Source organism: Taurulus bubalis, assembly GCF_910589615.1.
Source record: "Taurulus bubalis genome assembly, chromosome: 7".
NCBI classification, from domain to species: domain Eukaryota; kingdom Metazoa; phylum Chordata; class Actinopteri; order Perciformes; family Cottidae; genus Taurulus; species Taurulus bubalis.
In genome coordinates this window covers 12550373-12577271 of record NC_136595.1, presented here as the reverse complement: position 1 = coordinate 12577271, position 26899 = coordinate 12550373, and the positions used below count along the sequence as shown (strand labels likewise).

At 41.2% G+C, this 26899-nt stretch overlaps 1 protein-coding gene across 1 annotated transcript in view; it reads right to left on the bottom strand.

The window, feature by feature from the left end:
• The window catches only part of ror1 (receptor tyrosine kinase-like orphan receptor 1), a gene marked incomplete at both ends in the record, with an annotated part of 106385 nt that overhangs the window by 1317 nt on the left and 78169 nt on the right, over positions 1-26899 (bottom strand). The window contains 8 exons of the mRNA XM_079221279.1: positions 91-318; positions 973-1152; positions 4151-4365; positions 4824-5069; positions 6071-6388; positions 8818-8945; positions 26144-26177; positions 26462-26752. Of these exons, the coding sequence (XP_079077405.1) occupies positions 91-318; positions 973-1152; positions 4151-4365; positions 4824-5069; positions 6071-6388; positions 8818-8945; positions 26144-26177; positions 26462-26752 (1640 nt within the window). The remainder of the gene's footprint in view (positions 1-90; positions 319-972; positions 1153-4150; positions 4366-4823; positions 5070-6070; positions 6389-8817; positions 8946-26143; positions 26178-26461; positions 26753-26899) is intronic.

The following is a 26899-nucleotide window of genomic DNA, read 5'->3' as shown; positions in this document are numbered from 1 at the left end:
AGCAGAGAGATAACAACACTCTTTTAACTCAATCAATTAATCAATCAATCCATGAATCTCTGCTGCAATGTAAAAATAAGACTTTCCCACCTGTAGTGACATGTGCAGGAAGTCTCCATGATCCAGGATGGATTTCACAGTACCGTCCTCATCACTGCTGCAGCCAACGTCAGAGTGTGGTGAACGCATGATCAGGAACTCGTGGAGGTCGCCAAGGGGCAAAAACTCAAACAGCATACAGACCGGCTGCTCCTGGATCACCACACCCAGCAGGCACACCACATTTGGGTGCTGTAGCTCGGTCAGCACGGCGGTCTCCTGTGTTTGAAACACAAAAGACATCGGTGAACTTCAAGCTTAAAGTAAGGACATACTTTGTATATGCTCATCAGAGCCTGACACCCGAAAGTGACACTCCAGCTTAACTAAGTCTACTTATTGAGGCCTTGAAAAGTGGCCGTGAGTGTTGAGTGTTTCAAACTCAAAAGAAGTTTTGGTGTATCACTTTGAAGGATGGCAGTTCAGGTCTCAGTCTCAGGTCTCAGTCTCTTATGTTAAGTCATCTGTTTAAATCCTATTTTAAATCTAAATGTATCTGGACAGTCCCACAGTTTATTTCTGGAACTATTTCAAGTGCAAAAAAGAGAGATTTTTAGCTGTATACAGTCTGCCATCGCCCACCCCTTTTACATTTTGTGGAACATAACAAGTCATGCTTCAAGTCTTGTGGGAAGAGAGATGTTTTCAATGGGAAAGTAGTCCCTTGTATTATAACACTGTAGAGTATTTTAGTCCCACATCCACACACAATTACCAGTTAGAAGCATGTCTTTAAAATGACTTACTATTCAGCCTTACAGGTTCTATAGACGTTACACTTTGTTGATTTTTGCAACTGTGCCCTACCAATAATATATATTTATAAACGTTTGAGCTTTTTTTAAGCTTTGGAGGGAATCATCTACTCTTTACCTGCTGGAACTCAGCCCACAGTTGGACATTGGAGATATCCTTCAGGGTCTTTATGGCCACGAGATGTGCCTGGTCCATTCCCGGCAGATACAGGTGGCCCTTGTAGATCTTCCCTAAAGAGCACTCTCCGAGCTCCTCCATGAAACGCACAGCAGACAGGGGAAGCTCCTTGGCCTTACTCTGCAGAGAGAAGAAGGCCGGAAAGAAAAAAAGGAAGAAGTGAGATCGACAGAAAATAATTAGATCATTGTTTTCCTTGTACTCTATCCTCACCATTATCCTTGAAAGGAAAAGGGAAATGTTGACATGAGGTTTACATTGCTGCTGCTAAATCGATGCAGGCGAACTGCCTAATATAACATAAAATATAAAAGTATAGCCCAGAGAGTTGGTAATTGTCGTAATCATACTGAATCCATGACATCAGCTCCTAATGACTCTTTAAGCCTTTGGTGAACAATGCGGGAACATTGTGAAATTCGGCATTTAACTGACAGGATAGAAGCTTTTAGAAAGACTAGGCAATATATTATTCTGCCAGTAAAACTGTAGAATCAGCTGCAGAAATAAAAGAAACGATTGTCCGTCTCTGCGAGTGGGACGGCAAACTGCAGACTGGAGGTAAACAAACTAAGAATTGTTGTGTTTATATTTAGAATGACCTCTTCATATCTACCTAAAAAGCGGGTCCTCTTCAATGATATAAAACCATAGTAATGAATGTTCATAGAGTATAGGTGTGTGTGTGTGTGTGTGTGTGTGTGTGTGTGTGTGTAGCTGTACTAAAAGATAACAGGTGAGGCAAGGTTGGCAGATATTTTCAGACTCCAGGAACTATGAGATGAATAATGAAATTCCTCAGTGAGCAGGAGAGCGAAACACAGTCCTGTATGAGCTCTAAGGGGGGTGGTGTGTGTGTGTGTGTGTGTGTGTGAGCTTGCTGATGTTATGAGAAGCACAGATGTTTTTAGTTACGGGCTTGTTTCACTCGTTCTTTCCTCCCACACCAAAACCCTCAGATCCTCCTCACACCACCGCAGGTTTCTGTGTGTAAGTGTGTGTTTGTGTGTGTGTGTGTGTGTGTGTGTGTGTGTGTGTTTATGTGTGTCGAAAGGGATTGTCACGGGCAATGGCCCCTGGTTGACCCGGCAGCAAAGCCTGTTGCCTAACCCAAGACAAAGTTGTAGATAAGAAAGGTAGGGATGAGAGACAGTCTTGGCAATGATACTGTATAATTTGAGGCTTCAACACTCATCAAAAAAGTTTAAAAAAGATAGAAATCAAATGCAAATCCTCATTTACCCAAATCATTTTGTAGGTTGAGTACTGGGCTGCCAGATTAGTGGAAAAGAACTGGAGGTAAGAACTGCGCCTCTTTAAAAGCTTTTTCTTTTGAAATCTTAAAATGGATGGCTATGCAATCTGATATGTGAGGACCATATTTCAGGCCCTTGTTGTCTATGAGGACCATTTAAAATTCATTGTATAATTCCATAACTGCATGGTTGTCAAAAACTTTCTTTGATCTCCCGTAACCTTGACTTTTTGCAGATACATGGCCGTCACCTAAACACAGCGAGAAGAGATTGAGGAGAGGAAAACACTTGCTTCATTGCATAAAAAGTTAAATAATCTTCATATTAATGACGCGTCTGTGACATTTTGCGGTTCTTTCTACAGCTATAGATGGTAATAGTATACACATTACCTTGAGCATGGGCATTTACACAAACAGACACACTGTCTAGATAACCCCTCCCCCCACTCCCCACCGACCTCACCACCACAAAAAAATGATGTGGAAAAAGATAAACAGACATGATATGACTGAGTGTGCAACCTTGAAAGAAATACGATACAGATCCTAATGTGAGCTATGTGTTGGCTGGCAGAGCAGGGGCTCGATGATCTACATTACAAAGAGGTTCTGTGACAGAGGGAGGGGATGAAGGAGAGAGTGAAGGGTGAAAAAGAGGTAAAGGGATGGAGGGAGAGACAGAAGAAGAGCAACAAAGAGAGATGGATTAAGTGAGAGGGAGAGATGTGGAAAAAGAAAAGAGACAGTGAGAGAGAGAGAAATAAACAGAGGAAAAGAGCTGCAGCTGAACATTCCTGGACCTGCAGAGCTCTGATTATTGAGATCTGAAGCTCTGCCTGAGACATCACACACGCACACGCACACGCACACACACACGCACACACACGCGCACACACACACACACACACACACACTCTCTAACCCCAGCATGCTGAGACATATCTCAGTTGACACACAGATGAGCTGTGCCAGTGTTTTGACTCCTTCATCAGTCTGCTCTCATGACTTCAAAAGACAAACACAGCAAAAGAGCACCGGCCTGTATTCACCCAGTAGAGTAAGTGTGTCTGCTGCTGGGAATGCTGATGGATATGTGAGATGAGGAAGATGAGAAGACTCAAGGTTAAACTACTGATATGTTCAGCGGATGTTGCAGAAAAGTGACAGCGAGATGGAGGACTAACTTCTCAGTGGCCTTATGCGCAGTGCAAAATATGAGACTCCGACACTCCCAATGAGTCTCGAGTGTTTGCACACGTAGTTCTCGTTCACTCAAACTGTTGCATTTAGTTTGGTTAGTTTAGGCTGGTGTGAAAGCTGTCAATCAAACTCAAACCAAACCTTTTTGTGGTGTGAAAACAAACTAGAATGTTCAGTTGTGTGTAGTGAGTAATGTATAAATAAGTGGTTTGCAAACCAGCATTCTTGTTTAGTCCCCTTAAAACGTTGGGCTTTTGATCAGCACTATGTTGCTGAAATAAAGAGGTTGATGAAAATAAAAGCAAAGTGAACCAACCACATTTATTCAAAATATAAAGGTTTGCTGATTTCACCTGCTGATTGTGAAGTAAAAAGGTTATTTTTTCTCTAATATATCAAAGTGAAAAGGAGTTCAAAACAGAGCTGCTCAATTTATTTTAGCAATCCTCATTCACTCATGGGAACTAAATGCCATAATATATTTGAGATGTTTATGACATTTTTTCTGTATCAAATCCTCATTCTATTTTTGGTTGTCTTTATGTTTAGTTTTGTCTAATTTTCCCCTTGTGGTGTGTAAACATGGGCGTAGAGGTGAGAGCACATCAGCAAAATGGAGACGTAAAGCCCTGCACCACACAGTGTCCTGTGCTGCTCTACCTTTGGCTTGTAAGCAGTTGTGAGCATGGACATCTCAACGTTTTGTCCCCGGACCGGTTTGGGCTGGCGAGGGGCAGGAGGAGTCGGGGACTTCTGGTTGTTGCGGCATACGCAGATAAAAAAGAAGAGCAAGGCGATGGCTAACGGGATCGCCACACTGGGAACCAGGATGTACAAGATCTCCATGTTGCTGCCGCCAGACTTGTCTTTATGGTCTACAGGGATGGAAAGAGAGAGAGGAATCATATCAGATGTACAGCTTATTGTATGACTGAGGCATAATTGAGCTGATCTAGGTTGTCTTGGGCTTTAGATTTAAATTTTCTGATTTGTATAGACCTAACAATTACAACGATTCATTGCAAAAATAATTATTACATGTATCCAATTAGAGCCAAAAGCCAATGTAAAAAGACCAAAGAAGAAATAAGAAAGTGAGAAGAATAAAGAAAAACAGTTTTACTACATACAATAAAAGTCTTGAACATTTCCTGATGTATACTGCCAAATACTGCCAAGATACACTTTGGAAATTCATAAAAACAGCAAGAGATTTTGCTTCATGGGACACTTGGATATCAAGGATAAAAACAGTAAGAAAATATCTGTAAATGTGTTACAAATACAGCAATTACACACAATGTATGTCATTAGTATAGACATAGTCTCATACCACAGACGGGTATGTCACAGAGCTCCATGCGGACCCCCTCGTGCAGCGTGAAGCACCAGGGGGCCTCCAGTTTGTTCCCAGGGTTGCGGCAGTACGAGTGTCCTCCGTTCAGCTCCGGGTAGCGGATGGCCAGGTAGGTGTGGCTGTGAGGATACTGAGAGTTCCACGGCTGACACTGATGGCCCGACTTGGTCATGCTGACGGTCCCTCTGTAGTCTGTCCCGCTGTTGTTGTAACATTTGTGATCTAAAGGAGGGAAAGGCGTGGTCGTGCATTAGATGTTCGTGTTTGGGCATCATCACTTTTCTTCTTTCTTTTGAAGGGCAGGTGGTGGAGCGGGCTCATCAATCAGCTCACAGGAGTACTAAGTGTTTCACTGACGAGCTGCTGGTGGACTGACTAAAGCCCACACACGTTGGCCTACTTTGAACTTTTAAGACAACTACTTTGAGATTTGTGTCGTTTTTTTCATCGACCACAAACAAACAAGACTTTAATAAGAATGTGTTTGACTCCATTTGGACTGGCTGGTCTGGGACCTGTGCTTGTCAAGTGCCAATCAGCCCCCTGCAAGCCAGCCAGCCTGAAATGTCTTTCCTTTAGTCACTATTTTTATGAACACGCACACACTTTCATGTTAGAGACCATATCCTCGACACTAATATAAAGCTGATTACTAGTCAAACAGTTTTTGTTTTTATGTGGCATATTTTTACAACAAAATACTTCTACATTACATTGCAACCAACCATTTTTCACAACCATTTGAGGTCAACTGTCAAAATCAACATTTAAAGATGAAACTATTAAATTAAACTTGCTTGATTATAGATAATCTGTTAAAGGGAATTATTAGTCTCCTCTATTTTTCTTTCCAACGTTTCAACATTATGACAACGTCTTTTTGCAACTCTGACGTTTGACTAGATTCACGTTTATTAAACATACATATTTGCTGCTTTTCTTAATCAGAGATGATAATATTTTTTTATATATTTTGGTTTTGAATAGTTGGACAAACTGAGAAGTTTTGATGGATGTTTCAACATTTTACAGACTACATGATGATCACATACTCAAAACCGTTATCTGCAAATTAATCAATAATGAAAATAATCATTGGTTGCAGCCCCTTACCGATAAGTTTTCAAAACAGTTCCTGTGAGCAGTTACAAAACACTAGGATGCCTCTCCTCATATAAAAAGAATAAAGGAAGCCATGCAACCAGCAGGTGAAGGTGTCTTACTCTTGTTTATGGGCTCGGCCATGGGGATGCCGATCCTCAGACAGTTGGCTGCCTCCGGGCTCTCAAAGGCCGCCAGGTCCTCACAGTTAGGCAGCTTCAGTCTCTTCAGGATGAGCTGGTTGGAGCGGGCGATGATGTACTCTGTCTTGCACAAGTCGTTCTCCAGGATCTCACACTCGTCCTTACACAGGTCCCGAGGTTTGTCGGTTCCGGAGCTTCGGTCGCATGTCGGGAAGGCAAAGTGGCAGAGAGAAGGGATGGCGAACTGGGAGCAACGATCAGAAAGATGGTTGGATGTCCCGATCATGGTGAATGCCGCTGTACAGAAGGGAGACAAAAGTAGTTGTAGAATAGAGATTTATTTTAAATAACACAGTCTGGTGTCATAATTCATCTATAAGCTAAGAAGCAGAGAGCCAATACAAATGTATTTTTTCTATATTCCTCGGTTGATTCTTTCTTATAATCGATAAAAAGACACAAAAAGGATGAGAAGTTTAAAAGCATTCCTGTGCTCACATTGCTGCTAACTCCTGAGCATCTAAACACAGGAAGGATCAAAGAGGGAGACTGACAATGAAAGCGGCAGCTGTACATGTATGATTTATAGTTATACTGTACGGTTATTGCCAACACATGCTTTTCTGTGGTTGTGATTATCAGTAAAGCGGCTTTGTAGGGGGTAGAGGAGAAGACAAGCGATTAAAAAGTGGATAACTGAAGTTGGCAGTTATCCAAACAAACGCTCCTAAAGCACATGTTGCTTTGCAAAAATGAAGATCAGTGAAAGTGATATTCAATTCAAGATGGTGAATAGCTCCCGAATGTATGAAAGGTATGATTTACCGTCCGACTGTGGGATCATTACGACCCTGTGGCATAATAAATCTTAATTATTACTCGTCCTTGATGTTTCAAATCAAAGTCGGAGTTCAGGACCTCTTTGTCCCTAAACTGTTCAAGGGAAGACACTGACAGCTTCACAGATGTAATCCATAACATGCAGATTAAACTGACCTCTGAGGACGCGTGCACACTAACACACTGAACAAAAACACAGTATGAAACGGTATGTGTCCTTTAAACTCCTTAAGTGACGTCCAGTGTCCCTCCTACAGAATACAGTATTCATTATTATTATTAATTGATGTTCACCTACTAAAACAGACATAATTTGCAGAAGGTTTCATGTGATTCAGTGTATGCGGAGAAGGCAGCTTTACAATGGTGCTCTATCAGCCCTAGTTGCTGAAGACATATTTAATTAAGGGTTGGCTATCAAGACAGAATTGCTAAATGATGGTTGAACATCTGATCTCACTGGATGAAAGCAGGCATCTTTTCCTCATGTGTGGGGTAAGGAGAGGACCCAAACACACAAGCAACATTTGAAAGTAAATTTATTCCAATAAACAAAACTTAGGACAGGCTTCGAAACGGGCGGGGACCAGTACAATCCGACCAGGGGACAGAAGACAAACAGGCTTTAAATACAAGAGGAGGGTAACGAGGAACAGGTGGAAACACTGAGGGTAGCACAGGTGAAAGGAATGCATAATCAGGGAACAGGGCAGACAGACAATCACGGACGATCACAAGGACAGGAAGTGCAGAAACACAGAGGACGCACAAGACAAAGACTTCACAATAAGACAGGACACCAAACAAACCAACATCATAACAGTTTGTCCTTAAAAACATTGGAAGGTGTTGCTGATTTAGCAGCATTTAATGTAGATGCATCTTTGTAACTGGATGTATTGCTCTAAAGCACTGGTGTCAAACTCAAGGCCGCGACGGCTTCGCGGACCCGTTTTCAGTGAATCGCGGACCTTTGCATGGGCTTTTATTTTGAAAGTTTTTTTTTTCACACTTGCGTGAGTTTACACGTTGGACTATTTGTGATAGTTCGCTTTATTCCCAACCTTTTTTATTTCATGTTTGTGCATGAAAACACTGAGCCTTAATATGATATTCTGCACCATATCATTAAATTAATTTGAGAAGTTGAAAATGTTCCTCCCATTGGATCTCAGCTTGTCATTAAGAGGTCAAGGTGGGTTCTGCAGCCAGACCAGTTCAGAACCACTGCCCCAGACCAGTTGAACCAGTGCCCCAGACCAGTTGAACCACTGCCCCAGACCACATGCATGTTCTTATTTGCTCACAATTATTTGTTGGACCAGTTATGTCCTTCTCAACTGTGACAAAAAAGCTTTGAAGAAAGTTAATATAATAACAACGTTTGATCTTTGTCTTTGTTTTTTTCTTCTGTTTTAAGTTTGATCTTTTACAGTTGTATATTTATTATAATTTAGTAATATGGGTTTCTTAACCCTAAATTAAATGGATTTCTGTCGAGAAATTTGCTTACATATATTTTTACATTTATATAAATGCATGTACAATATTTTTACACTTGAATAAACAATCATCTAATACAAAGACAGTTATTTAACATTATGTTCGGGAGTAGTTAAATTTATACAGTGTTACAGTTACAACCGGCCCTTTGAGGACGACCATGATGCTGAAAATGAGTTTGACACCCTTGCTCTAAAGTGAAGTCTTAGTCATCACAAAAAGCTGTGAGCATTTGAGTGAAACTAGTTTGAAATTGCACAAAAACCTGACAAAAAAAATTGGGGTGGAGAAGAAAATGTAGTTATAAATGAATGCCATCTACTGCTTTTTTTGTGTGCAATTCATGGGGTAAAACCCACTTTTACGAGGCATGTGCTTCTCACCTGTGATCTGGGTCTCGATCTCGCCCTGCATCTGAAACGAGTCGACGAAGATGCTGCGGTTACCGATGAAGCGGGCGCAGGCTATACCTCTGTACGGCTGGCAGAATCCTTCTTCATCAAAATCATCCCTAAGACATTCAGAAAGACTGTGGGTCATTTAAAAGATTGCTTACAGAAATCTCAACTGTTAAAATACATACAGTATGCAAGAGAATTTCAGCAGAAAGTCACATGTGCCCAGCCATGTTGTAATACAAATACATTCCACTAGAGGGGAGTCTAAGTTTAAATCTTACACAAAACCAACTAGTTGCACTTAAGTGGATGGAGAAGGCTGATTCTTGCTGCCGGACCTAAACCAAGAAAGAGGTTTCCCTTTGCTTGGCTAAAGATAAATCATATTCAAGTCAAAGGCAGAGATCTGAAAAACACACACACACTGACACACACACACACACTGACACACACTGACACACACACACACACACTCACACCCCAATTCACAGCACAGATGTAAACCGCATTAGGAATTAATGTTTGTCTGTTTCACTTTATTTCTGTTTATGGCAGAGATATGTCATCATGAGCCCTAATCTGAAACACATGTGGAGAGAAAGAGAAAGGGGTTGATGGCTATGTATTTACAACTTTAACTTCCTTTGGCGACTCTTGATTTGTCTCTTCATATTTGTCTTCTTTTTAAATCTATTTATCTCACTCCCTCTTACTTGTTTTGCCCTCGATCTCTCACCGCTCCCATTTTATACACTCACTCATAAGTGTGCATGCAAACGCACATGATCACGCGTGTGCACACACATACACACGCACGCACGCACACACACACAAACCACATGCTGACTAGCAAGCGATTCGCTCAATGTGAGATCACAGTGTCATGTGCTTTAAATTGTGCCATATGGGGACTTAAAGACCAGGCGTAACCATAAGATATAGGGGAGTGTGTGATGCACTCTGCATCCACACACAAACCAAGCAGAAAAGAACCAGAGCGCAGCTATTGACTGATTGAAAGTACATATCCAGACACTCCTGCTCGAGTAATGATGGACAGAATCACTTTGTTACTGACCGGACTGTCAATCTTTAGAACAAACGTATTACTTTAAAATATCAAGTGGGTAGATGCTGTCTTCAGAACAAAAAACAGACAAAAAACGGAACTTGGAAAGATGTGTTCTAAATATTACTGCCATGAGCTACAACTTAGTTTCACTGCTTCAAGTTAATTGAAAAAATACTCGACTGTCTTGCGTCATTAAAACACTAATGTTCTGATCCCACTTTATGAAAACACTGGTCCATTTCACTTTGTGTTTAACCGTAATTTAGAGCGTCTTGAGGCTTAACGCTTCATCATCATCCAACCGTGTCTGCCGCCCTTGTTGATGAGAGTCAGGTACTTTACAACCTAAGTAACAGGATGTGAATTGTTCTAATTACAACACACACTTTAAAACAACACTGAAAAGCTTTAAAGTTGCAGCTTAAAACAAGGCGACAATGCTGCACGCACACACGTATTGCCATGGGTGTGTAGGTTTGGTGTACAGGGTCATTAGGTTCCCTCTCTCTGAGGGGTGTTAAGTGACTGAAGGGTCAAGGTCAGCTCTCTCCCTCTACCCCCATCTGCACAGATCTAAATGGCTTTCCAGACGTGGACACACACACACACACGGACACACACACACACACACACACACACACACACACACACACACACACATACACTTCCATGGGGATTTGGTAACATCACATTTACAACTTAATACAGGTTTATCCTCGGAGTCTGTAATTTCCAACTAAAATGTGGAAATCGGTAATAATGAGTTCATTTTGCGGTGCGCCTGCAGACGGTTTAGCACCCCTTCATCAAGCCACAAACTGCTGCATCTTCAGATATTTTCCTTTGGCAAAGAGCTTCATCTCCTTAGGTGAAAATCATGTCTGGCAATAAAGCTGTAAGAGGAGACTCTTGCAACAAAAATGCTGCCACTGTGAAAACTGGTTGAAGGATTTGAGGAGTTGATGATTGATTGAGGTGCAACCGTTTTGAATGTAATGAACCGGAATATGAAAAGGCTGCCTACAGCATCAGGCGCACGCACGCACGCACGCACGCACGCACGCACGCACTCACACACTCACACACTCACACACACACACACACACACACACTAAAGTGAGGGCTGGAGTGTGTCCGAGAGGTTAGTTTAGTTGTGCGTCACAGAGGATGGTGGACACACACATCCACACTAACATCAAGCCACACACAGACAAGTAAATGACAAGGGAGAGCAGACGATCCGCCACAATGCAGCCAAATCCCCGCCGGCAAATTACAACTCTGGACAGTCCGAACAGCCTCAACCGAAACCAGCTCAGCCCAAATTCTAAATCGCTGCTTTCTATATTTTAATTTCTTTTACTTGAGTTGACTTGAATTGAAAGCCATGCCTGAAAGGCCTATTAAAATGTCTGTATCCTGTCCAGTGCAGCAGAAATGAGTGATGTCTAAAGAGAGAAAAGGGTAGGGAAGCCACATCTACAATAACCTAATCGCCGTGAGACATCTGAGGTTTTTCATGAAAATCTTTCCAGAGTTTTGTTTTTGTGTCTCCATTCGTTTCTCTGTGTTTGTGTGTGTAAGCTATCCCAGGCCGGGAGAGCCAACTGTGGTTGCTATTTGTGTAAACAGTGGATGGCTGTTCAGGCCTTTTATTTTACACACCAACGCCACGGGCCCTCTGTGTAATGTTTTATAATAGTTAATTACAAGGAGAGGCTTTTCCCCTCCGAGACTCGATATATAATCCAGATCCAAACAGAAAGACGAACCTCACCACAGAAACTAAACAAGGTATTGAGGACGTTGATTCATTGTCCAATTACATTTTTGCCAACCTCATTATTTATTCAGGGAAGCGCTTGCTGAACTGTCATGCTATTTTTCCAGCACCGCCCTGATTCATGGTTGCATACATTCACACCTGGGTGGTGCCTGGACAGTACGAGACCAAATGGAGCTCCAGTGCTGGAGACCCTCTCAATGCCAGCTGTTTTTTTTATGATAGAGAGATGTGAGCAAGTGAGTCAGCAGAAAAAAAGTTTAAACTCCAATTTTTCTGATTTGATTACTTCAAAGAAAGTAAGAACAAAAAGGGAGGCAACTGCCAATTTATAGAATATCTATAAAATAAGTTCCTTTGACTCATGTGGGTGTTGATTAAAATATTAAAAAGGTTCACATTTATCCAAGGATCATAAAAAAGTGATGATATAAAAAACAAACATCGCCAGCAAATGTTAAATTGGCAATATATATACACATGCAAGTATTTCTTTAGATGTTCTTTAGAAAACCCACAGTGAAAAAAAGAACACACATTACAAAGAACAAACACAAGTTTGTACATTGTCTTAATAGACTTCATCATTATACTAAAATCCATGGGCACAAAGGAGGAAGAGATGTTAAACTGAGAAAACAGCCACTGATGACAGGATGAAGCGGACTATTGTGTGCTTTGACTGCAACAAGGAGAAGTGAACATTTGAAGATAGATCTAGCTCAACCGAAACAGTTTTTTACTGTATGGACACAAACAGAGACACGTAAACACACAAACACTGGTCCTCATAGAGGAGCGCTAAGGGCCGAGGACTGTTTACAAATGTATCATTGACAGGAAAGGGAGAGTTTTGAGGGAATGTTTAGGAGGTTGAATGTTAAACCCACAAAATAGATGATTCATTCAGAGTCTCCTCGATGCTTAATCATCCTCAAAAATAAGTTACATTTGGCATGAAAGAAAAGAAGACTTCAAACATCTTGAAAAGTACCTTCAAAAACACCTTGACTAACTTAATTGATGGGTCTACACTGATGTGCTTTATGTTTTGATGATGCAACACATTTGCAGGCCTTTTGCATGTAAACTTGGGTATTTCTCATCAAGAAGCTGTGGGCTGGTTGTGACGGGTTTGTGTTGAGATTTGGGGTTAAGGGGATGTGAAACTCAATGCTCTTTGTTGGAGGGGAAATAGAAAGGAAGGGATTCGAGGGTGAGGAGGCAAGGGGCGGATCCTGATGACATTTTAGATTTCAGGGTTTGGTTTGCTGGAGCTGCTGTGGGTGCTGAGTGAAGAGGAGATGAGCTGCTTGCAGCTGTTGGAGGCTGATTAGGGATGCCCCTCAGCTTATGCTGTATGTGATTTTAAACATACTCAGATATGAACTGTGGTGACCTTTGAAACGGCGATGAGCTTGGAGAGAATTTGTGGATTTGAGGGCACTATTAATCAGGAAGGGTGGTTGTAAACAGATAGTGTTTTACCTCCTTAACTAAAGATGTGTGGCTGTGCCATTTTCTGCATGATACTTATTATGTTGTATATTCATTAATGTCACAATAATGCTGTTTTAGTTCAGTTTTCAGTTTCAGTTTTTAGATTTCAGTTCTTATTAACATCCGGCCAGGGGCAAACAGATGAAAATGAGAGTTTCCATCTTATAGATGTGATGTAAAGATCCTGTGATGTGCAGTGCATTGATTGAAAAGTGCAAAACCACTGGTATAGTTCTTTAGAGTCAGATTTGTAGTTTTATTTCAATGTATTTTAGGGCATTTCTTTATTATTTGGCAGTCAATACTTCCTTGCGCTCAATGACTCACAGAGATGCTACACTGATTTGCCTGTTAACATGTGTCAGGTGTTAGATGGATGTGATGTGTGTGTAATTAAAGGGAAGGTGTCCAACAACAAATAAAAGATACTTGTGGATCTACAGCGGATGCACATGAGATGATGAAAGAGAGAAAACAATGCAGTCCTCAAAAGATGGCATTTCCTCCCTATAAGTGAGTCTGCCACAGATCTATTCACAATCACAAAAAGTTACCAGAATTTGTACTCAGCAAAACATGAATATAGGATGTTGCAAATGTTTTCTTAGTTTTATCCGTGCAATGCTGGTGAAATATATACTGACATCTTGCCACAGCCAACAATAACTGTCGGGTGGTGATTGATATGTTGGACTCCTTATACTGGTGTCTGCTTATAGACACGGTAACTCAATTATTATAGGAGATTTGTAGAAGGCATGTGTGGTTGCAGTGTGTAACGATCTCTCACTGACAGGGAGCCAAAATGGCCACCAGAGGCTGAGGTTGACTGGGGTCCATGGCTGCCAGCGGCCCGTGACCACACTGGGAAAGAACAGCGAGGGAGGGCAACTAGTGGCTGCATTAGGATACAATGGAGAAAGAACGAGCCCTCATGGGTCCTCGTGTTACTACTGCTCACTGACTGCAACAATAGAGGCTTCTGTCAGCGAGGAGGACGAAAAGATTCAGAGCGTATAGTGAAAGAGGAAGGAGGAAAGAAGAGACATAGGAGATGAATTTGAGTTGGTAGGTTGTTCTTCTCATTTTAAATCTATGTTTTCCTCAGTATAGCATTGATTATACGTAGTCTTGTTAGTTTTCCTCTTATTTTAGGCTCAAGTCTGACTTCCTGTGTTTGACGCTTTTTGTCTTTGTTGGTGTGCTTGCACTGGTGTGTGCATTTTGCTTAAGCTTCTGATGATGCAAAAGTATCCAGTTTAAGTTATATGTCTATAACAATTATAAAAATAATATCTGGATATTATTAGATAAAACGTGATTACAATGCATGTCATTTGGTCTTTTAGATAATTAATAACAAATGTCACTGTGTTGTTTTTTGCCAGAGCCCGGGGACCCGTGCAGTGACCTCTTTAAAAAGAATGAAGAGACAGTGTTATTGTTGGTCTCAACACAGTCTTTAGTGGACACTCAGAGTGAAAACCTGTGTTTAAGAAAATGCATTGGTGTGGACTTAATGCTTTAGGTACCAGTGAGGCGATGAAAACACGAAGAGCAGTTGCTAAAACACTCAACTCTTGGTAACACTATGAGGCCGGATTGTGCTTCTATGGAAAGTTATCAAGGTGGCATCCAATTCATAAACAGCACAAATACGCCGTTCACGTTACAAAGCATTCTGCAAAGAACGTACACCTGCACATAATTGACGCCAGAGGCGTTTTCACATGCAGTCACCATGACAGCAGTCGCTTGCAGTCATGGCCGCCATCTCTGCTCATGCTTAATATGCAGCTCTTTCAAACAAGATCGAGATCAATTGTTATCAATTCCCAGTCAGTCTGAAGAATATTACAAGAAACGATGCAGCAGACGCTCGTTTGTTCAAACAGTAAATGCTAAAACTTTTATAAAAGTCCATTTGGATTAAATACTTTGGATTTGAGGTAGAAAGTCAACATCTATTAACGGCATTTTAACATTTCACTGAATGAAAATTGACAGAATGCCTCCCAGCTATACAGTAGATACTGGTGCTGCACTCTGCTAAAGTATTTGTTGTAAGGCCCAGTCTTTCACCACTGCAGATGATACTAAAGAGTGTTAATTACAGGGTTGACACATACATGGTGATCTGACATGCAGGGAAGGACCCGGCATCAATCCCGTCACTCCTCACAACGCTCCTGGCTTGGTGACATCACTTCCTCTGAGGACTCCGCAGTATCAGAAGTCCAAGTAGGGGGAGGGTTCGAGGAGTGTCAATCAGCCTGTCAATTAGCAGGATAGGAGGGCAGTATGTCTCCCAAAGCCTAACATAAACCCAGTGGTGTTTAGACAGACACATACACACACAAACAAATGGAGCACAGAGGTTACGCAGTGCAATCCATTACTAGAGAGGTGAATTAGAGGAGGAGGGTGGGAAGATTTTGTTTGACTAATAAGTGACGCTTGAGAGATCCAGGAGAACAAATAACATAGACAGCCAGCTAGGGTCTGGTAAAACATGAAGAAACAATAAAGGGAAAGTAAAAATATGGCAGAGAGAGGAGGGAGAGACAAATTAAGTCAGACAGAGAGATTGAGAGATAATTGAGGAAAAGAAGGAGAATGAGGACTGTAAATAGTTGGGAGCTCTAGGCATTAAGTTCGACTGATGTAGTATGTGTGCGTGAAACATCGTTACCCCCACGACAGCATGAAGACCAAACTACTTGTTTATCAAGGCCGTCATGCTTCAAACAGGAAGTTCCACTACAATATGAAGAAGGCTCTTTATTTTTAGCGTTGACAAAGGAGTCATACAAATATATAACAGCTCATTCTTATGAAAACATTTCGGCCTGGAGCAGCAACTTTGTGCTGGTATTCCTTTTTTCTTTTGGCTGTAAAAATTGCTTTTTTCTTATTAGCATTCCTTGATTTGACTCCAGGCTGCCTTGAAACGTCTGTGTGGAAATAATAATAACAGGAAAAGCACAGAAAGCACCGAAGAAAGAACATGGCAAGGTGATAGCCAAGAGCAAAGCTACTTCTGTGATATAAAAAGCATGAACACCCCTTCCACACACATACACACACACACACGCACCCACACACATACACTTTCCTGCATGATTTACGACTTATTGCCGCCTAGATCACAGATCCCAATCTGAACACACAAAGGCAGACACTTGAAAAGACAGGAGGACACATGTTTTGGCTGACTGGCTACTGACGGTGCTTAAGGAGCAAGAATATACACGTTTGAACACAAGCGTGGCCTCCTGAGGAATAATCCTTGATGAGAGCGATTAAGAGTCACTAAAGGCATGTATTGTGGGTAAGGAAAACACAATGGAGATCATAAATAATCTTTCTTTACAAAAAATAGGGCTGAAGTCGGATGAAAGGATATTAACATAAATCTGTCAAATCAGTCTTTCTCTAATTGATACATTTTCAGTTGTATAAAATCATCAGTGTAAAATATGAGGTTTGAGGTTGCTTTCTCTGCAGTCATGAATTCATCCATTGACATCAGCATCATCACACCAGAATGCAATGCAGCTGCAGGACTTACTGATGACACTGATGGCTTACACACTCGGCTACATCGGGTTTTCCTTGACTGGAAAACTGGTTCCTCTGCTATATGTATGACTACAATTATTGCCCTCTCTGCCTACACATAAAACCCACATCTGACATTGAGGCATACTGGGGAAAATAAGTAGGGATATTGCTTGATGAAGCTCGAGGAATGTGGGCACAACAGAAAAGGTAAATCAAAACACTTCATGAGAAGTGGAACACACTATTTCTGCTTTTCCAAAACAGTAGAGAAGGTATGGCTCCGGATCTTCCAATAAAAGATAATTTACAGGCTCCTGCACTCTTAAAAACAAAGGGGACTAACCAGCACATCATTCAGTTGCCATAAGGGCCTGACATACACTCTGTCACCCATATTTACAACATGCTCCACGTATATGTGTTTATGTGATATCCGCTCCTCTGTGTTTATACGAGTCTCCTGCCAAGAGTCGTCTCAGAGTTTAAAAAAAATGTAAATATTGCAAATTGTTTGAGAGGGAAAGGAAAAGAAATGCAGAGGAGGGAAGACAATGATAGAAAATAAAAAAATAGCCCGTCATCATTATATTTTACTGAAGGGTTTGTTTGAAGATGAACCTTTAGCTGAGAAAAACACCTTTTTGAGGTTTCTTGTGATAAAATGTGTAACTTGGCAATATAGATTGAAGCTAAAAGTATATTATCCTGTAAAATGGAGGGAAAGTTAAAACAAAATATAGTCATGTCTATCATTGACACCACCTCTGTGTCCATCATTAGATCTGTCCTCTGGCTGGCCAACCAGGAGAGCCCACCCATACGCCAGTCTTAAGGGACCAATTCAGGTTACACTGACAACTGATATTTTGGAAGAAAATGATGTAATCTTTACAAAAACATATCTGTGAGCAGAACATAGGATGTAATACAGACATCTAGAATTTCTTAATGAAATCTGCTCCCTTTTACAAGATATTTTACTGTCAACGACTTCTGGCAGCATGAAATTGTTTATACTGAACCTCTCCCCGTCCACACAGTTCACTTTCAGGCCATTGTAAAACTACTTTGGCTTTATTCCACAAATGATAATAACTTTGTCAAATGGGGAAATGACGAGCAACGTAGTTCAGGATGTGTTGACATTAATAACATTGTAAGGCACTTTAGGATGTCTCCATACAGACTAAACTGAACTAGTACAGTGTAGGTTTGTCTGTTACTATTGCATTTGAAATGGGCACGATGGTAGCCTACATAGAGTATAAATAGGTTGTAAAGTAAGATTTCATGATTACACTCTCAATCTGTCATAGTCTTGATGATGAAACTCAAGTTCAACTTAAAGTATTGTTTCTATTGTATTAATCTTTACGTTGCTGTGTGTGTCTATATGATAATATCAATGTGTTTCTGGTAGAATTTTTCTCCAAAGAAGAGGTTGGAGCTCAATTTTACAGCGCTGCTTCATCACAACCCAAAAAGTCCTCTAGTGATACTGTACGCATGAAATAAGTAGGCAACACTGATTGATATACTGACTTCAACTGAAAGGGCTTCCTTTATTAACTAAACATCAAACTGCATTGATCCTGTTAAGCTCTACAACTTGTTAAATATCCCCTGGCTCAGGCTCGCAGGATAAAAGTCCAAACTGCAAACAAAAGTCTCTATTTATACCAAGAAATACTCAAGGTACACTGTGCCTCCCTCTGTTTCTCTCACACACTCCAACACCACCACTGAGGCCGAAGAAAGAGCACTTTCTCTGCATACTTGTCTCCACACGTGTTTTTTTCTTTTCTTTGCAGGAGTGTGTGCATATGTGTGTTCATGGGAGGTAGAGGGCAAAGTTCAGGGAAACCCCACAAACCCCTTCTAGGCCTTGTAACCCTCTGGGAGAAACCGTGACACACACACACACACACACACACACACACACACACGTGTACACGCACACACACACACACACACACACACACACACACACACACACACACACACACACACACATACCAGACTTGACCTTGACCAGACCTGCCAACAGGATCACCAACAGACAGACACAGGGGATTCTGGGCAACAGGAAACAGGAAGTGGGCCCTGTCCGAGCTGAGTGTGAGAGCCTTGTTCATAATGAGTTGTGCATGAAACTCGTGGTGTGCGGTAAAGTGTGTAAAGGCAGACTTACGCCCTGACTAACGCCTAATAATGTAAATTGCTTTAATGGTTAAAGCGCCGGCTACACATCATGTCAGTCCCCACGTGTGTGTGCGTTCATGTGTCTGCCTGTATGTGCGTGGAGCCCCCTGACCTGGGCAGCATTTAGCAGAGCGGCATCCAGGCTTGTTGATGGGGCTGCGGTGGGAGCTCTGGTTTCAAACAGCGCTGGTGCCCTGGGACCAGGCAATGTCAAAGGGCCCGTCCCCGATGAGCCATATTACGGCTCTGATCCCCAATCAATCAGCACTGCGCTAAAAAGAATCCACAACAAGACGGCAATTAAGACCCACCGAGGGCTTAACTAAACACGTGTGAGAGATAGGGTTTGTAAGAGTAACTGCGTGTGCAGTTCTTTGACTATGTGTTTTATGGAGAACTGCAAGTGTGCATGTGTGTGACTGAGTGTGGGGAAAAGCCTTTTGAGACAGAACAAGAAAAAGAAAGCCCCAGTCTACTCCGGATGTGCAAAGGAACAGAGGACAGAGGTGAAGAAAGTCTCAGTAGGCTCTCTTTGTTTTTACTTGTGTATAAGTGAATGTAAAACACTGACAGAATGCACTTTTTACCTTTTGCCAATGAAGTTAAATCCATCTTCCAGGTTTTGTAGTTAACAGGACTAATTAGGAATTTGGGAATACTGCAATAGCTCTTGGTTAAACTATGTGTTGAGAAAGCTCCGCTGGTGCACAGCCCGTTGTTGGCAGGTCTGAAAACCATCCAGAGTCCTAAAGTCAATCCCCAATAGAAATAGATTTAGCAACCCTCCTGCGTTGGTCTGATGTGGTGCTAAAGTAGATCAGTATGTGACAGAGGAGAAGAGCATCCAAAAATTGAGTGGGCCTGTCATCCCCTCAGTCTGAATAGGTGCGATGCTTGTGGTGTGGAGCAAATCCTCATCAATCCTGGCCAGCGTCTGAGAACCACAGCACTGTTTACACTGGCACTGAGGTGAGGAGAAGTGAAACCAAAATCCAAAGTTTCTCAACACTGCGCACACAAGTTCTCCGTCTGAGTTGAGAGCCCATTGTGACCAAAAACAACACACACTGTGAGTGAACGGAGAGACTGGTTTTTAAGGGGTGGACCTGCTTTTAAACTTGCATTTGTCTCCAACTAAAGTGTCCCTCAGCAGGACATTCTGCACCACATTAAACATGTGTGCCTCATTTGAGATTCTGCACCGACAGTGAGGACACACCAACACGTTACTGCAGTTTCACGGGATCAGCTTGACGGGCTATATTCAAGAGTAACAAAATGTACCCGTCTGGAAAACAGCTAATTTGTTGTACTCGAGGAAGTCTTGTGGCTGTATTAAGGTACTTGCAACTTACAACAGTGTGAAAAATTGTAATTTTTTTTAAAAGCAGATGATTAAAAAAATTCTATTTTCAGTGGATGAAAGGTAAAGGCGCAGGTTCAGACAGAGAGTTGAGCCTGTGTGCTCTTTAAACTTAAACCTGATGTTCACTGTGCAGCTAATGCACTGTGACACTATATTGATAAATCATCTTGTATTTACACCACCCAGTCAGATGTCGGTTTACCCATTTGTCTAGATCTAGTAATTATCTCAATTAAGAGCCTGATTGCAGCTTAAGTAAATGCTTTGACATGTTGTTGCTTCATTAAGGAGGGTTTTGGATGTTTCCTCGATAAAACTCCTTGACGGCATCCTTTCATCCTCCTACACTCACTGAACACACCTCGAGGGCCTTCACAAGCACTGTTTGTGTAATTACCTGATGTCTTAATAAATCAGATGCCAATCACACAGGCATGGTAAGTACAAGCCTTTCACAACAGCTGCTGTAAAGCAGAAGAGAGAAGAGAAAATAGGTTTCAGGGTATCAATAAATCTAGTGTGATTATACATATTTTAGCGGCTAATACCTTTGAACAAGCCTGAGCAAGCTTCAAGATCAACAGAGTGTGACATCTTCAAGTCATTACACATTACACAAACTACTTCCTCAAACTAATTTGTCAATCAACCCATGCGCCGCTGTAGGTGAGCCACGCATGCTAGAGTTCTGTCGATACAAAGTCAAATTACTCCTCGGTTTCTGACTCTTTGATGCTTCCACTGTATAATTGGATTGCCGGTGGGCGGACGGCAGTACGGGCCTCACGGTCCCTGTCACGTCAGCTCTGAGGTCAATTCAATCCAGTGTGCTGACAGATGGCTAATTACAGAGCCGACGCACAACCACACAGATGCACAAGTTGCAAGAAAAGTTACTGTGTGTGTGTGTGTGTGTGTGTGTGTGTGACACTGTATTATAGTTAGGGTTAGGGTTAACCCTAACCCAATAATGAAGAGAAGAAGAGCACATCTTGGTGGGTAGGTGACATGACAGGCAGATTAAAGATGAGCAAACATCAAAAAGAAGCCAGAAAAACACTGAACAGGGAGAATCTGTTCTTTGTTAAACCTGTCCTCTTTATTCTCCGGTACATGTGGACGGAGGAGAGAGCAGAGAGGCTCGGTGGAGGGAAAAGAGCAAAAACAGAAAAGAAAAAAAGCTATTTTTGTAATTGCTTTTTTGTGTGTTTTTTTTTACCAGTGCTGAGCGAAAAGCGGTGGGGAAAGTTTTGAGGAATTCAAAACAGCCTGGACAGCCACGGTGGAGCAGTATTAATCTTTTCAAACAGGGAGAAAACCCCTCTATTATAAACACAGATAGACTGAGATCAGCAGCAGCATTGCATGAAGTGTGTTTATCTCTGCTGTATCCAGAACGTTTTTTAGAAATATAAAATTAGCTGTATTTTGAAAATATAAACACAACAATTATATAAAATTACCTTTTAAGTTAATGTTGCTCATTTTCACTTACAAGTCCAATATTCACTCTCCCTGTATGTGTGTGTGTGTGTGCGCTTCTGGTCTCTACCAACTCCTGAAGGTAACTGTTAAATGCTCCTGTAAGAAAATGTAATATTTTTCAACTGAAATTTCAATTTCAAATTTGGAGGCATTTACATTCACAATCACGCAACTTTGATTGCGTTTTACGAGGCAAACACCTAACATTTGGGGTCAATATTTAGCTCTTTACTGTGTCATTGCAATTCACATCACATTTTATCCATTGTTATTATGAAAATATTGCTTAAACCTGCTTTATTATTTATGATTATTTTTGCAGACTGAAAATAAGAAATACCTGGAAGAACTAATAAGTCATTTAAAATGCAGTCCTGCCTGCCTAACATGTGCTTGATGGAGATCTAAATGAATCCTATTGATTAATTTAATAAGAAAGAAAAGACAGATGATGAAGTGAGTCATTGTTTCATAGACAGTTTGACCTGCTCTGTCTGTGAGTATTCACAGTTTGCATAAGATTCAGTAAAGAGTTATTAACCGCCTCTGATCTGAACCCCCCCAGAACCCGGGAATCAAAGAACAACATGCAACCCCTGACTTTTAATGGTACCATCCTCCCCCTACTCTGCTAACACTGTTTTTCTTTCACTCCCTTCACACTCCCGCCGTCTCCATCTTTTTTTCTTCTTCTGCAAACGAAGGAAGTGTGGCAGCGTACAAAGAGAGAAAGAAACGGACAAAGTTGGGGGTCTAATTTTGGCAGGCGAGACTTTTTCCCCTCACCCTATGTTTATGCTGGCTCTATTAAAATATCTCATGGGAGGAGAGGAAGGGAAGGGGAAATATGGAGGGAGGGGAATAAAGAGGCAGAGCATGTGCACAGAGGAGATGCAGTGATCTCTCTATTTGGAGATAACTGGTGGCACACTGATGGATTTTAGGATTATAAATGCAGATGCGAGACGCTCAAATCAGACTTTGAGTCAGACTTAAGTCCCAGAAATGAGAACTTGAGATGTGACTGCTGTGAGACTTCACAAGGAATAGCTTTAACCCCTCATGAAATCACAAAGTGTACATTTTTCTTGAGTCCAGCAGAGAGGGGATGGAAATCAGAGCACAGACCGAAAGGCATGATCACCATCGCGGACCCGTTTTCAGTGAGTCACAGGTCTTTTTTTTTATGTTTGTGCAAAAAGTTTGAAGGATTAGTTGAGTACACTTTATTCTTTTTGTGAGTAATATTTGTGGCTAATTTCTCCCAAGAAAATGGAAGTCACCGAATCTCTCTCTTGAATACAAAAATGATGGCAGAGAGTGGAGGTACAACAAAACTGTAGATCAGGGGTCACTAATAGGTAGACCAGACACTGTTGTCTCTATGATAGATAATTAAGAGTTATTCAGTGAGATATTTACTCACATGGGGGAGACGGGGAGAGAGACCCAAAAGGCGGAGAAGTATGTGAGTCAGAGAAGTTATTTCATATGGCATGCTCCAGAAAGAGAAACGTGGACAGTTAAACCAGAGCATTAACTAAGAATAGACAGACTTTTATAGGTTTATTATTCCACCAACCAGTTCAAAACCAGTGTGTGTCATATTTTCAAAGACCGTGGTGATTATTAAAAGCGGCAATGTGAAGTGCCACTACGATTTATTATTAGAGTATGAATTATTTATAATTCATCCAGTTCAATTTTGAATTTGAAGACAAATAATGTTTAGATATCTTTGAATTGAGCTTTCTTTATTTCATTCGACAGTCATTTGTTGACTACATACAGACATACATACATATTCACGACCTTAGAATGAGAAAGTTCTCTCTCACTGGACCTCGCTGAATTGTAATTGAATACCCCTGCTGTAGATTATATGTCACTTGAACTGACAAGCTTCTGGACCAGATGTCTCTCCGAAAACTTGCAGTCAAGGAGCAGAAGTTTTGACGTTTGAACAGCTGCGGTATGAGGTAAGCGGTTGCGGGTCATCACATGTCATCATTAGGTGACCCTGTCTCCTTGACAGCCTGCCGCCCTACTTTACAGCTAATAAGTTGGCCGTGGCACTAATGATGAGCAGCAGTGACGATCAGCCCACCGCAGCAGCAGCTCCGCCGCTGTCAAAGGAGGCCCTTGTTTAAATGAAGTCTGTAACAAATGTAATGATACTATAGATTGCATGCTGGTCTTCGGTTGACTGTCACACTTTCCTTTCACAAAATGGCAAACTTAACCAACTTGCAAAGTGGAATTTTGTGTCTGCTGCGTTAAATCTGCGCCTCGATGAGTTTGAATCTTTCGAATGATTAGATTAAAGCCAAACTGAAAATGAGGCAAGAAGCTTCTGCAGGATTTAATCAGCTGGAAGATCGGACAAAGCGTCTGCCTTGCACAGAAATGTATATATTCATAAGTATATATATAAGTATAGTCATCGTGGCGATTTTCATGTTACTAAGTCCAACTAAAGAAATAAAATACTTTTATAAAAATAGGTAACTACATCACTGGTTAAGCCTTTGAAAACATAAATACACGTTTAAAGCCTCAATGATCATGAAGCAAAACCAGAAAACCTTTGTTTTAATTCCTGAAGACACAAATCCTCACACAAACAAATATTTGTGTGCATGTACTTTACGAAAGCACACAAACTTTATTTCACATCCTTCTATTTCCTAATCAGCGTTTATTTTTGCTTCTTAGTTTATTTCCAATATGTTAGTGATTTTTCTTTGAGCCCAGCTTGTTTGATTTTTCCTTTTTATTGGTTACTCCCTTGAGATAATTGCATTGTGATTCCAGCGTGAGCCAACTGTCTCATCTATGAAACAAGCGGCAATTTAGTCGCACAGGGAGAAAAAAGCATCAAAAACATGTAAACAAAAGAATGGTAGGAACAGATGTTTGAAACGGAGCCCTCGGACATGCTCAAAGTGTGTGAATTGATTTAGTAAGTGTCTGATGTCCATGATGTGCCAGCAGATTCACAGAACGCCACATGGAACATGGCAACAAGCTTGCCATCATGTCACTGGGATTCAGCCTAACTCCTTTGATCCTGCGAGAGACACACACACACACACTGAGAAGGTTCTTTCTGAGTTATATCCCACCACACTGGGGCGACGTCAAACTGAATTTTGATTTGGGCAGCAGTACTGCTATTGATGTATTCATGGTTACTTTCTTAAGACGCTTTGTATCATCTGGATTTATTTGCTACTCTCAATACGATACTTTAGTTAATCCACTTAGCTTGCTGGTGGACACCGAACATTCACTCTTAATTATAACAACTTCATTACAGCTCGCTGAAATTAAATGAATGCACAGGTTTTGAATTTGTTATAATTTTGCATTACGTCATGTTTTCTGATTAGAGTTGGCTGAAAGTACATTAACCCAATTTCTCCAATGCTAAGAGGATAGATGTCAACATCTTTGTGATTGGTGAACAGTCCCGTTCCCGTCCCCCCACGGCCCACAGTCTTGAGGCCCCTAGTGGCTGAGTGTACACAGTTCATATTTAAATGTGAACCATGTGAGCTGTGATGGTTGAATAAAAAGGAAAATTAGAGATCAAACCTTGTTATAATGAGTGACTACCAATGAATATGCTGCAGAATACTTTTTAGGGTGTCTCTATGCAAACAAGCCATTAATTACTATGAGAACAAGTATTTTCCAGAATTTTCCAGTTGTATTTTCTTTATTATTTAATTTTCTTAAATTGAATATGTTCTGCTTTGCTATTTATTGTATATGTATATATATATATATATATATATATATATATATATATATATATATATATATATATATATATTCAGTATTTTTCATACTTAATATTTTTATGTTTACTCTGTAACTTTGCTTGCTGCTGCTACAAACAAATTTCCCCATGAGGATGAATAAAGTATATCTATCTATCTATCTATCTATCTATCTATCTATCTATCTATCTACACACAGTGTGAATGTTTTTGGACGCTTTTCAATCCATTTACCTAACTTTCTCTTTCGTCTATCTATCAAGTCATGACCTTTGATTCTCTATAATTAAATGGGTTTCTATTATAGACACATTTGAAACAGCCGCACATATATGATTATCAGTATGGATAACAAATCCCATGCATGAACCTTCAAGAGCTCTATAGGTCTCACAAATCTACCTGAAAGTGACAAGAATGTGAAAAGTGACGCTGCCACCATTTGCACTCCGACACAAAACATATTTGTGAAACGGTCCTCTGCATTACATTCTGGGACTCACAGCACATATAGACTGACAGAGAGAAAAATGAATAGAGGAATAGAAACTTACGTTGGCCTTCCTGCCAGAAGTGTAGGGAGTGGATCTGGAAAAGAAGACAAGGGGATTTCTTTTACAACAGGATAAACAATATTGCTCCCAGATTTTCTCGGCATAAGCTGCCAGCGACAGGCAAGAATCAGTGGAGACGAGTGTTGCTGAATGGAGCCAGATCTCTAGTAGGAAAAGATGAGTCGGAAAAAATGTCTTTTTGTTTGTTTGTCACGAAAAGTTTATAAAACACTCGTTATGAAGCCACTTTATTGCGACATCGACATGCCAGAAGGGTTTTAGATGCTCAGCAGATACTACCACTCTAATTCCTCTTACCGAATTTGACGAAGAGCACGCCTGTGGTGGACACAGTGCCTTGGGTGTTGCTGGCCATGCACTGGAAGTAGCCTGTGTCCGTAGTGTCCAGGTTGCGAATGCGGAGGCGTGATCCATAAGTCATGGATCGGTATGAGATCCGTCGTGGCTCTTGCACCACCGGGGCATCGTTCTTCAGCCAGCGCACATTTGGCGGCGGGTTGCCGGACACACGGCAAAAAAGCTCGGCAGTGTGGCCCAGAGAGGTGGTGATGTTGTTCATGGGAGCTTCAAGACGTATGAAGGATGACCCTGGAAGACACAGAGGCATGGGAGACATGAAAGGAATGAATACAAAGGAGAACAAAAGGAGACGGTAAACATTGGCCAAGAGGTAAGACATAAATCAAACAGTACAATGCACTTTATCAGAGGTCAACACGATCTAAAAACATGCTA